We start from the raw sequence: 14,297 nt of genomic DNA, 5'->3' as shown, positions 1-14,297 counted from the left end.
CAGCACATGAAATGGAAGCAGTAGTTGAGAAGGCAATGAGACAGGGCTGTAGCCTGTCCCCAGTGTTATTCAGTCTGTACATGTAGCAGGCTGTGAAGAAAACCAATGAGAAATTTGGAAATGGAATTGAAACTCATGGAGTAGAAGTAAAAACTTTAAGGTATGGCTGTGAGCTTGGAATTCTGTCAGGGATGGCTTAGAAGATCAGTTGAAGAGAATGTATAAGGTGATCATCAATAAAATAGGAAACTACTGGAGTGTCCTTGATGTAAATCGGGCAGTGCTGAGGGAATGAAATTAGAAAATGATATGCTAAAGGTGGTAGATGAGTTTTGCTATTTGGACAGAAAAATAACCAATGCTGGTAGAAATCTAGACAGTAATTTGTCATCAAAATTATTGTCATTCGCATTTTGTCTTAGACACTCCTCTAAAAGCTCTATAATCTCTCCCTCATAAAGGACTATGCGTGAAGAACTACCTATTTCACATATACTAACTTGAATGTAATAATTACAACCTTTCGCTCAATACAACTGCTGCAGTTCAACACTGAGTTAATGTCGATGTCCCTAGATGACATTACTATGCAGCACCGATCGTTAGTAAAGTCGTATTCGAGAATGGAGCATGTGAGACGTATGAACATCCATTTGTAAACAATCATATTGAAACGACAATGGAAACAATCCACACTGAAGATTACAAAAAAATATCACACAATGAAAAGTTTTGTGTTGTAATGAGTAATTAAATATATTTGAATGAAAGTGTACTTTTTTGTTTTAATGTAGACCATAACTGATGGTCAGTGGCATCATTGTTTCCACAAAGAGACTCGCACAATTCTCTGTGATGCGCTGCCCCCTCCCCCCTCCCCCCCCCCCCCCTTCCTCCCTTCCGAGCTACAGCAGTTTAAATAAGAGCGCATGGAAACACCCTGTGTTTGCATTACAGAGTACAAAGGGTTAAATTTACTGCTCTCCAACACAAAATCATAGAAGCAGAAATTTTGATGGGAAGTGGCACATGCAAGTGAGTTTTTATACCCAAAATACCATCTATTCCTAACAGTTTACCATTTCTCTTTAAATGTGAACAGTCCCCAGTGAACTTGTCATGCAATGACCATAAACGAAGAACAATTCAAGACACTGCCTGTTGTGGGCATGGAGCTTACGGTCAGTTGCTTTTCACACGGCCAGTTCTTCGTGGTTGTCTCCTGCATTAGTAAAGTGAACAAGATCTTCATTCCTATCGCAAATCATACTACTTCAAACATTGTATACAAAGAAGCTTTATAAGTAAAAAATAAATTTCACATGTACAAAGTCTCGGGCACAGCTATAAAGAAATACCCAGGAAAGGCCAGGTTTCTCAGTTTGTCACGCATAAGACCACTGGTGGCAACACCTGATGAAGATGATTAAGGCAGTTGTCAAAACATTGCATGGAAAAATTCATTTGTATCTCATCTGGGCATCAGAAAACACATTGTTTAAAACTATTAGATTACAAAGAGACAGAATGGCTGGCCGGTACTTTACCTCCTTGATGTGGTTCCAGTATACATTTAAAAACGCAAAAAAACTATTCTTAGCTTTTGGGATTTATGTGTCCCTTCTGTAGGGGGTTGTGGCTAACCTCCCCCTCCTGTTCAAATGTCCTCAACCACTAACAGTTTGTTTCCTTATGAAGAAGCATACAACTTCTGAAAACTAGAAATAATTTTGTTTTCTAATTTTAAGTGTTTCTAATGACAGTAACCCAGAGAACATCAGAATTGGAAGATCTGAAAATTATATAAGTTTAAAACTGCTTGGGATTTGTTGATGATCTTGCTTTCCCAGTCTACAATGTTCAAGAAACCATATAAGTTAAATCACAACAAGAAACAGCTCAGATAATCAGTATTAGAATATTGTTTGGAGAAAAAAAATAACAGAAATTATGTTAATTAGTCCCCAATTGCAAACAAAATTACAAAAGAAAAAGTCATTGATAAAGTTAAAAATCTAGGTGTAATCATAACATAAACCTAAATGAGAAACTAACGTGGCAAGATAGAATAAAAACATGAACAAAGCAAATTACATTATCAAAATCACTTCATCAAAAAAAGTCTGTCAATTGCTGCAACATAAAACATTGACACAGCCAAAAATAACATACCATCTTTAAAAAAATCTCATTCCTTGGAGACCTTATCAGAACATCGGGAAACAGAGTTAGTAAGAGAATAATAGATTTGTGGAACAATAAGAGCAACATTAAACAGATTATAGAAGTTAAGAAAGATATAATGCCAAATTGCAGCAGATGACTTATGAAACAAAACTGAAATTTGGGTAGACACACAAACCAGACTGCAAAGGAAGATCAATAAAAGGAATACAGGAAAGGTAATCCCAAACAAAGAAAGAATGAGGAGATATTGGGCAGACAGAAGAACAAAAACCACTTTATACAATAATAAAGTATAATAATCCTTAATACGACCATTGTAGTTTTAATTGTATTATTGAATAATGGTAACTCCTTGCACAAACCTGTGCATAACTGATTAGAGTGGTCTAATGATGACCATAAAATATAAATATTAAGAAATAGTAATGGTCATACTGCACTACCATGCTTAAACTGACTGCCACAGTTCTCATATTGCAGGCAGCATAAATGAAAAGAGCTTTCTCCGAATTAGCCGGCAAGATAAATAGTCGTAGATCATCAGGATCTCGTATTAATATCCTACCCAGTATCAGGCTGGCCTATGATCCTACTTGCAGGGAGTTACTTGTTTTTATGGATACTGGGAAAAGGCGATATGAATCACAACACTAAAAAACACAAGATTAGAAAATAAAACAGAGATATCCTGAAATCAGTACAAGAACAAGGTACTCTTAACTGACAGCAACCTCCACTGACATAAAATATTCACAGAACGACATATAGAAAGAGCATTGACCTGTAACTACACAACTTTAACTGAAACATTTCGGAGAGAGGATACTGAACCATAAGAACTAGATTTAGGCAACTAGAAGGAGGGCAGCGTACTGTGGTGAACCTTACAGCATAACTGCACTGCTGCTTTCCCACAGTATCGCAGAATACTCATAATTGCCAGACTACCGAAATGGTGATCAAGTCTGAGTGTTACTACTTAACTGTACCCTTAGTAACGGACTGTTAAACTTTACCGCAGCATGGTGGAGTGGATGTATAGACAAAAAGCAGTTGAGGGAAGGTGGCGGTCCTTCCAAGGAGCTGTTACAGAATGTTCTGGAGCAGCGATGCTCGGGGCTTTTGTTAGCTGCTTGGCACCTTGCACTAGTGTGCCTACACCTGAGGGGGGGGGGGGGGGGGGGACAGTTCTGGTGCCAACTTGGTGGTTGGTCAAGTGGCTATCTGTCACCTGCTGGGCTGTAGAAGTGGCCACTTCTTTTCACCCCAGAGGTTTCCTAACCTGAGCCACTGGAACAGTGGGCTTTTCTGTATTCATGTGCCCCTCAGGACCAAGGAGACATTCCATTTAAACTTGAATCTTTTTGACAACCACTGCCTTGTTGAACAAATTATTAATTCATCTCCAAGTGGTGGCAACTGAAATCTGTTTACAGATTTTAGTTCCTCTGTGGGTAGGGAATTGTTATTATTATTATAAGGTTTTTTTCCCTTTCTATAATTATTTAGACGCTTTAATTCACGGTTGAATCTTTAGATACTTTGGAATAAAATTCATAAGCAAATTATGGTACAGCAGAGATTTGTTCCTCATTAAAAGGACACGAATCTGTCACCTGATTTTATATTTATTAATTACTTCTTGACTTATCTTTATTTCTGGCCCTGCACAGCTGCCCACACGCTTGCCACAGCACATGGTGTTTTGTAACCAGATGTATTATAGTACTTCATATTTTATTTGCTGAAGGTAGTTAATGGCCAGCCATTCTGTGTTCTCATAATTTAACAGTTCCTCAATGGAATTTTATTTTTGTTTGGAACTATTACAGTAATTATTGATTTTTTTAATTGGTAATTCATTAATAGTTTTTCACCTTAATAAAATAACATACACAAACCAAGCATGCTGCCTAAGGGAACGCAATGATGGTCTTCTGACAAAGTTCTTTTATTGTACTTTTCATATTTCTCAGCCTCAAGTCACACAAATAGTTTCATTACTGGTTTTGAAACATAGATACTTCAGACGATACTGGAAGTGGGATAGACGATGTCTATCTACAGGCATGATCCACTAATAGCACATTGTAAACTGGCAGTAGCAAGTGTATACTAAACAGACAGAATGTGTTAATTTGGGCACTTGTGGATTGCATCTGGAGACAAGCATCATCTAGCCTGCTTGTCTAGTATCATCTGATGATGACTTGTTAAGGAGTCAAAACCAGTAATGAAACTGATGATGATGAGGAGGAGGAGGAGGAGGTCCCATACTCAGAGGCATAGGGGCGATGCGAGGAGACCTGCACTGCTGTAATAGGCAAGGTCCTAACAGAGGTGGTTTGCCATTGCCTTCCTCCGATGTAATGAAACTATATGAATGATTTAATTTAATTTCATTTATTTACCCAGGGATCATCTTATAATCATATTGGATTTGTCATCACAGTTGAATGAAAATAAATAGCTCAAAAATGTACATACACACAAAATATGTAAGTATGCATTGTGAGAACAGGGCAGGTGGTTGGCTGTGGCCTTGATGAAGGAACCATCCCAGCAGTTGCCTGAATGATTTAGGAAAACTTAAATCAGGATGGATGGACAGAGACAAAATTTCCATCCATCCGAAAATGAGGTCAGCACCTTAACAACTCATTTGGTTGGTCCCTACTGTACAATGTTCTATTGTTCATACACAGTTTGCACAAGATAAGTTGTAATGAAAAATATTTTGCACTGTTTCTTCAGCATCTCTCTACACTGTCACTGCACACTCTATAAACAACCAGCGGTGACTCCAGGACCATAAAAATGCTGCTATGCCCCTTGTGCTCCTTTCAGTACATCTGGAAAATTTACTCCAGGACCAAAATGAAACACACAATAAATGAATAGCTAACGTTTTTTAAAGATGTTTTCATCTTAGGTTTGCATCTTTTGCTCTGTTTGTTCATATTTGTATTTGAACCTATGACTAGTACTCTTGACTGAACTGTGCCTTTTTCCCAAGAAAAAGACAATATTGAAATTATTATTCTTTACAGAAAGGAAACCCACTGCTGAAGAGTATTTATAATGTTCCATGGGAGTTTTCGGAAATTATTCCTGACTATGTCATGGGCAGAACAACCTGTGCACTGTTTCTTAGTTTACGATACCACACCTTGAATCCAGATTATATTCATGAACGACTCAAGCTCTTGGGTAGCCAGTATGAATTGAGAGTGCTACTTGTGCAGGTACAGCATTTGTATTTTTCAATTATTTGTTTACATACATGCCTGTGTGTGTGTGTGTGTGTGTGTGTGTGTGTGAGAGAGAGAGAGAGAGAGAGAGAGAGAGAGAGAGAGAGAGAGAGAGAATAGACCATACTACAGAAACTGAAGTATTTAATATTGAAGTATGACAGTCATTTTTTAATTTTCTGAAAATTTGTCATTGAAAATTATATATTTGTGCATATGATTAGTTGTTCGGAGAAAGCATGAAACTGGATATATTTTGGATCCTCTTTATTGTTTTTGTTACTTTCCTCTTTCCCACTTCAGTCTGGGTCTTCTCTCTGGTGCCCTCATAGAACACTGTGTTCTTATCTTTTTTTTCTTTTTAATTCCCATTTTATTTGATGATTAATTTAGAGACATCTGCTTCCATTGCACCAATTATTTTTTAAAACCATGACCGGATTTGGGATATTATAAAATCCTATTGTCAGTTGTAAGAAATTATTGTATTTGGTAACACACAACATGCAGTCGGGCCAGTCAGTGTAAGAGCTCCAATCACTCCATGTTGGCAGAAACTGTTCACCGTAGGGCAGCCGCACAGTAGGAACACCATGGTTGGCATTCCTACGGTACGGCTGCGTAGCTGCGGGCAGTTCCTGCCAATGTGCAGCGATTGGAGTTCTTACACTCACTGGCCTGAAGAAATGTTCTCTGTTACAAAATACAATATCATCGTACTTCTGAAGATAGCATTTTAAAATCCTGTCACAGGTCTTTGTTTGAATAAATAATTAATACAGCTGAAGCAGATCTATCTGAATTAATTATCATACCTCTCAGTTGTGGGTGTCCCACGTACCAAATCTTGGTCACATTTTATTGTTTCAAATCCTGTCAGGTTTTCTGTAATGATAAACTTTGAAGTAGGGATACCTTCATAATGGCATCTAGCATCCCATTTAACCCTGATGACTGAAGCCATGCAGTATGAGAATGCCCAGTGCCTCGATGGCCTCTAAAACAGTTTATCTCATATGTTGGGCAACCAGGATAAAATGCACTGATTTTATGCATCTAGCTCAGTCTGTTCTCGACCATTGTGCCATTAACTGGTAGGAGACCTAATGACATCCCAATCTTGTTATACAGTGAACCATTTATGTCACTGTAGTGGCAGTAGTTTTCTCCCTCTTATACAATAGGTACTTCTAATTCAATTTTGTGTGAGTGTGTTGGATATACTACTTATCTATTACCCTTAATCTTATCACAAAGTATTCCAGCTACTCCTTATGTGATCTTTCAGTGATTCTGGGCCATCCAACAGTTGTCCTGCATATTTTGCTTTCCTTGGTATTAATTTATGGGCATAATTAGTTTTTATCCATTCTCCACAGTATTTACGTGAACATCTGGACATTTCTAACATATAGAATATGCTGAATAGGTGGATTAGTGACTACTTCTCTTCTGAGTGTGATGCCATTTGTAATAGAGGATGTTGTATTGATTTGATAGCACCATCCTTAAGCTATTTTTGTAAATTATCAATAACTCGCAGCATATTTCCTGACAGACTTTAATTTGCAATATCTGTGGAAAGTGAGATAAGATGATCAGCCTGTATTACAGAGTTGCTTTAATCATTTGAGTCTTTTTTCCCTTTTCTTAACAAGAAAATAAATTATACTTCAGCCTCCAACAAAATACTCATATTTCTGAACAGTGTTTAGTAGTTGCTTCTCAGTTTGATGTCTGTCAATGACTCTGTACACAAATGACATAATGGCTATGGTAAGAAACCATAGTTTGTAAGGGCCAATTCCACAGTTAATGTCACTCATATGCTAAGAAGATCTATACCTAACTGTGGCAGTGTGAATTAAAATAGATGTTCTATTTCAGTCATTTAATTAGTGAAACCTATTTTTGACACATAAGGTTGTACATGAGCACAGACACCTTTCCCTTTCTATGCTTCATATGGTTATTTGGAAGTAATAGCTTATTGTTTTTGACTTGTTACCCATTTTCTTATGCATAAATAATTTTCTTGTGTTTCTTCAGGTGGACACCTTGGATCCACACCATTCCCTTAAGTACTTAACGCGCATGTGCATCCTTGCAGATTTAACATTAATGCTTGCTTGGAGTCCAGAAGAAGCTGGACGCATAATTGAAACTTATAAAATGTTTGAACATAAGCCACCCGACATGATAATGGAGAAACAGGACCGTGACCCATACCAGCAGGTAATGTAATACATATTGTTATACAGACTATTAAATAAATATTTTATTAATTATCATGGAACATTCGAAACTGGTAATATCACATATATGTGAGGATTTACTAATATGTATGGTCTAATATAAAACAATCTGTTGTTTTTTAAACATAATTAACACTAGAACAGTGAAAAAATCAATACCTTTAGAATAGTGGGAAGATGCCATTTGATCCCAATAAGATTTGCATTAAAATTCACAACAAGATTAAAGTAAGACCTATATTTTCATGGCATCCACACATTTCAGATTCTTAACCTAAAGCTGTAACACGTTTAGATAACACTTTTGGTTACAAAAGCATTGTGTTTTGTTCTAAACATTGAAACCACACTTTAAACAGATTATTGATATTCTTTATACAGATTTTCTGCAGACAGCCTATTTTTTTTATTTTTATTTTTATTTTTTTTATTTATTTATTTATTTATTTATTTTTTTTTTTTTTTTTTTTTTTTTTTTTTTTTTTTTTTTTTTTTTCTCACAGATGTCTCGTTACCTTTGCACTTTCCAAGTAGACATGTCTTTCCTGGTCCTACAGTTGTTTCTTTGTTTGATTGACTTTCTTGCTATTGCCCTGCTTTTTGTTATTTCCCATTCTGGTTTATCAGTCATTAGCAAGTACCTTGACAGGTGTTGCAGTGCCACTCAGAGAATAAAAGGCTTTGTGTTTAAATTCTGTTTATTGAAGTGCTTTCCGTTACAAAATATTTATTGTTTTCCTGTCTGTTGCATACAGGAATAAATCAGAGGATATTCTGATGTGTGAGCAGCCTATGTATCTGTCCACATGAGAAGCATAAATTTGGCAAATTTAGTTGATACACTTGTAGCAATTATCCCTGTGCTTCCTTGACGGTCACTGCAAATGCATGCCCCACTGGAAACTGCCAACATTTGAATTCGGATGGCATCTGTCAGAATCATTGGGGTACACGACAACAGTACATCTTTCCTGACAATTTTCCATTTTAAATTGTAGCTCAATAATATTGTTCATCATCTTCTTCGCAGAAGGCCTGGAACCATTGCAAAGTCACACTGGATTTATGTTTTAGAGAAGAATTATAGGCATGCCAGTTTTTAACCTTAAAACATGAGGTGGCATTCCTGGCAAAACGAGTGAATTCAAGAACTCTGTCGGATGGTTGACAACTTCGTCTTGATTCATTGCTGTCACTTCACTTGGTATTTCAGTATCATTGTTGAAACTGATGTGTTAACATCATTGTTTTGGCTGTTAACATGAGCCACTGACGATTTTGTGAATCGGTTTGTTTGGGATTTTGTAGAAGTCTGTTGGCAGTGTAATACATTGTGTACATTCATCACCTTATCTCTTATAAAATTAGGCCCACAAGAACCAAGATCATTTGAGGAAACACTTTTAGTGCAAAAAGCACATCTGGTGAATGTGATAGCAATCATTGTCTCAAATTACTCCAATGACAATGTTCAGGGGATGTTTTTTATTCCATTCCAAGTATTTAATTGCTGTGGTGATTTGATACATCAGTCAAAAACAAGTCAGAATGCGTTGATGATGAGCTACCCACTTGGTGGCAGGCACATATAGTGAGCCCTCCTGCAGTATGTCCAGTGCTGACTTCTTTCATGTGACGGCATGTTTGAGACCTTTCATTCTGTCCCATCTCTGTCTGCCATCTTTGGTTGAGTCAGTTGTCTCTTGACACTGTTGTGGAGAGAACTGAAATGGGGAGTCATGTAGTGATTGTAACTCCTCAGTCTCATTATTTTCACTGCCAGTTGTGTCTGACGGAAAATCACCATCTGAATCTGATAAATCACATTATGGATTCTGTAGAATACATAAAATCTCTTCATCAGTAAGAATGTGCTGAAACCATATAATTTAAATGTCTTTTGCCAGGAAAAAATACTAACTAACTGGTGAGGAGGAGAATGGCAACAGTAACACACAAAACATGATTGAAACATCATGTGACAGTGTCCGGTGTGCACACCATTGCACCATTCGAGACAGTGATTCTACTTCTACAAACCAGTGTGAAGCGCATGGCAGAGAACGTTCCCCATTTTACCAATTATTAGGGCTTCTTCCCGTTCCATTCCTCAACGGCAGCTGGAAAGAATGATGCATTACACTGTTCTCATGAACTCCTATGAGAACAGTACATAAGAGGCTTTGTAGTATATTCCTCAATTCATCATTTGAAGCTGGTTCTTGAAACTTTGTAAGTAGGCTTTCTCAAGATAGTTTGTGTCTATCTTCAAGCATCAGTCAATTCATTTTCTTCAGCATGTCCATGGAACTCTCAAAGTTCAAACAAAACTGTGCCCTTTTTAAAAAATGACTTAATATTCACCATTGACTGTACATTTATTGCAGTATCTACTATTGCAATTTTGACCTATTGGCTAACAGGTGCTGAAAACATATCACTAGTCAACATCACTAAAAAGCATAAAAATGATGAGAGCCTCTATGCCTCGTATCAGCTTTTGTCGCGTAAACTATCCTTATGTGACCGACAGGATAAGAACACATGAAACTAAATTTGTGCTTACTGTACATATTTGTAATGAGCACCCTACTCTACAGTATATGGTGTTCATTTCTGACATGTGCAGTTAATTCAATTTCCTAGGTTTTTATCTTATCTGTCACATAACAATGGTGCATTGGGCAAAGGCTGACACAAACCATATAAGCTTACTTCATTTTTGTTCTTTTTATTAATGCTGACTGCTGCTGTGTTTTCAGCACCAATACTAAACTAAACTAAACTAAACTCCATCCGAATAGGCCTTGGAAGGCCCAATGGTACTGACTGGGTGCCATGTCATCCTCAGCCCACATGTGTCACTGGATGCAGATATGGAGGGGCAGGTGGTCAGCACACCACTCTCCTGGCCGTGTCAGTTTACGAGACCAGAGCCGCTACTTCGCATTCAAGTAGCTCCTCAGTTTGCCCTTTAAGGGCTGAGTGCACCCCACTTGCCAACAGCACTCAGCAGACTGGGTGGTCACCCATCCAAGTGCTAGCCCAGCCCAACAGTGATTAACTTCGGTGATCTGACGAGAACCGGTTTCAGCACCAGTAGCTGCTTGAAAATGACCAAAAGATCAAAACTGCAATAATGGATATTGTAACAAATGAACAGTCAGTAGTGAACATGAAGTTACTAAAAAATACTATGTGACAGTCAGCCCACAACAAATACCATTCTGTAAACCTGTGGCTACTTGTGCTGCTTTTCTCTGTATACGATCAGTTCTCCTGCTAGTCCTATTTGGTATGCATTGCACTCAGTTGAGTGGCACTGTAGGATGGTCCACATGAATGTTTTGTAAGCAATCTTCTTTGTATATTGATTGCATTTCCCTTGTACTCTACCAGCGAACCAAAATCTGGCACCTGATCTACCTATAAATGTGTTTATTTGATCATTCCATTCCATATCAATGCAAATTGTTACATCTGTGTATTTGTTTGAGTTGACTGATTCCTGTTGTGATTCATTGACACTGTAGGTATCAGAAACTACACTTTTTTCATTTTATGAAGTTCACAATTTTACGTTTCTGAACGTTTAAAGTAATTTGCCAATTTTTGTACCTCCTTGAAATCTTATCAAGGCTCGACTGAGTACTTGTGCAACTTCTTTCAGACAGTACTTCATTATAGATAACCACATCATCTGCAGAAAGTCTGAGCTTACTAATTAATATTGTTTGGGAGGTCATTAATTACAACATGAAAGGCAAGTGCCCCATCACAGTTCAGTGGGGCACACCAGGAGTTACTTCTACATCTGTTGGTGACTCTTTATTCAAGATTATATGCTGCTTCCTTCCTACCGAGAAAACCCGAATTCAGTTATCGGCACAAGTTTCACTTGGTACACCCATACGATTCCAGTGATTACTGTAGATGTGCTACCGTTTCAGATATGCCTCACAAAGAAAATGCAATGTGAGTACCTTTGTAATTATCAAATCACCAATATTCAGAAAATGAGTTATGTGTCAGGGGTCAATTGAACCCTCCACTGTTCTAGGTATACTGCATGGAATTTCCAAGAAATCATGAAATTTAGCAAATAGCAGTACACTGTTGTCAGAAGTAAGAGAAATAAGGATAGTTATGAAGTTCGGTGGAAAAATATCAAAAGGGGCCTTTTGACCTCTTCCATTGCTCTAGTGTCAAAGTAGGGGGCAGAGAGAAGTATGAAGATAGAGTATGGGGGGGGGGGGGGTGGAAGATAAGTTAAAAGTGGGTTTTTGTGTAGATTTAAGAAAGGGATTGGAGCAGGTTGATAACATGACTGAATGTATTGGAGAGAGATTGCTTATCTGTGCAATTCAATAGGGTTGTTTTTAGAATATTGGAGGGGCAGAGTGATGATGATGATAGAGAGAGAGAGAGAGAGAGAGAGAGAGAGAGAGAGAGATGACAGTTGTGTGACCATTATTAAGTTGACCAGGTTGTTCTGAATTGCATATTCTGCATGTCAATGGTCAAACTTTCACTTAGCCACAGTTTGACAGTTGTCATTCCTACAAGTGGGCTGTTGATTACTGGTTGTGTCCACACAAAAAGTTTTACCATGGTTCCATTGAAGTTGCTGTATGACACAGCTGCTTACACAGTTGGCTCTAGTTCTAATTGCAGTGACAGACCTGCAATAGAATGTGCTAGGTTTAAATGTGACAGGTAATGGGCCTAAATTATTCACACTCATGTGACTCAGGTGACAGGAGATTTGTATTAGGTGGGGCATAAGGTGGGAAGACGTGGGATAACACCTGGGTAATGTTAGGAGCAGAACAGAGTCAAATGTGTACAAGAGTGGTGGAAAGAGAGTGAGAAGGTTAGTGGGAAGGAATGAGCAAATGAGGAAGGAATAATAAGAAAAGAAGGGTAATTGTGGAGAATAGAAGAGGAAAATGGGTGGTGCAGATTATACAGACAGGTTTCACCCTCATGGCTCTGTTATGTACAGGAATATGTTACCCATTTCTTTCTTTGAATCTACTCTACTACCATAGTAAGCATGCAAAACTTTTCTGTCAGTTTCTGAGGAACAGGTAAATTAGTGGTAAACTGCAAACTTTTGGCTGCATCAACTCTGTTGAAAGTGCTGCGTTCTTTATTCATTATATTATGTTTTAATTGTGATGTAAAAAGAGACAGCCAGAATTCCAATTGAAATGGATGTTTATTTAATTTAATTTTATCCATATTTTGCAGCTTAAAATGTCACTGTACTCAATACACTTGAGGTATGAATTTAAAAAAGTTGGTAAGTTTACACTATTCATCTGTTCCACTATTTCGCATATATTTTCCGCATCAGACTTACAAAGCTCGTAACCTAACATCAAACCTTTTTGTAACAGGAATATGCATTTCATCTTATTCAAGAGAACAAATAAATCGTGTATTAAGACGAATTACACATGAATATGGACCCTCAGAGTCAGAAATGCATCGTGTACTGAATAAACCTTTTTAATTCATACTTCGAGTGGGATGTTTATTTAGTCGGTGATTGGTTTCGGGCTAAGCCCATTCTCATGCCAACCACACTGGAATTATGCAAATTTTCTAATTAATTTGTCATTGCCACATGTGACTGTTGAAAATATTTGAAATGTAAGACAATGTAACAAAGATTTTATTTTTTTACTATATCTTTTTAGATTTCAAATGCTCTCACATCTGTCAGATCAGTTAACCGGACAGATGCTGCAACCTTATTATCAACTTTTGGATCATTAGGGAAGATAATAAAAGCATCACAAGATTCTTTGACACTTTGCCCTGGGCTTGGCCCACAAAAAGCCTCAAGATTGTATAAGGTGCTACATCAGCCATTTCAGAAAGACAGGGTAAAAAAGCTGAAGAAATAAGGTAAGAATAGTCAAATTTCCTATTAATTTCATTATATTTTTGAGTTAACAAACAATGATATTTGTCTTCCATTTTAACAGAAAGATAGAAGAAGAGAAAATGTGTCATCTGTCCAAGGTTTTCTTCAATCCGGCCAATCCCATATTGTTGCTGTTATTGTTGTTGTCTTTAGTCCGAAGACTGGTTTGATGGAGCTCTCCATGCTACTCTGTCCTGTGCAAGCCTCTTAATCTCTGATTAACTACTGCAACCTACATCCTTCTGAGTCCACTTATGTATTAATCTCTTGGTCTCCCGGTACGATTTTTATCCTCCCCCCCCCCCCCACCCCCCCCACCCCACCCCCCAACATTTTCCTCCAGTACTAAATTGGTGATCCCTTAACGTCTCAGAATGTGTCCTATCTCCTACTCATGTTGTGCCACAAATTTCTTTTCTCCCCAGTTTTGTACAGTACTTCCTCATTAGTAATATGATCTACCCATCTAATCTTCAGCATTCTTCTGTCGTACCACATTTCAAAATCTTCTATTCTCTTCTTGTGTAAATTGTTCATTGTCCATGTTTCACTTCCATACATGGCCATACTCCATTCAACTGCTTTCATAAAAGACTTCCTGACACTTAAATCTATATTTGATGTTCACAAACATCTCTTCTTCAGTAACGCTTTTCTGGCCATTGGCAT

The 14,297-nt window shown here is 37.6% G+C and overlaps 1 protein-coding gene across 4 annotated transcripts in view; it reads left to right on the top strand.

Moving 5' to 3' along the window:
• LOC126418788 (DNA excision repair protein ERCC-1) overlaps positions 1-14,297 on the top strand; it is a 118,632-nt gene that overhangs the window by 18,754 nt on the left and 85,581 nt on the right. For all 4 annotated transcript variants that reach the window (XM_050085722.1, XM_050085739.1, XM_050085730.1 and 1 more), the window contains exons 3-5: positions 5,238-5,432; positions 7,488-7,673; positions 13,399-13,609. In XM_050085722.1, coding sequence (XP_049941679.1) covers positions 5,238-5,432; positions 7,488-7,673; positions 13,399-13,608 — 591 coding nt within the window. In that variant the 3' untranslated portion in view covers position 13,609. The remainder of the gene's footprint in view (positions 1-5,237; positions 5,433-7,487; positions 7,674-13,398; positions 13,610-14,297) is intronic.

Source organism: Schistocerca serialis, chromosome 1 (genome assembly GCF_023864345.2).
Source record: "Schistocerca serialis cubense isolate TAMUIC-IGC-003099 chromosome 1, iqSchSeri2.2, whole genome shotgun sequence".
Taxonomy (NCBI): Eukaryota; Metazoa; Arthropoda; class Insecta; order Orthoptera; family Acrididae; genus Schistocerca; species Schistocerca serialis.
The sequence above is the reverse complement of the archived record's forward strand: the minus strand, read 5'-3'. Positions and strand labels throughout refer to the sequence as shown.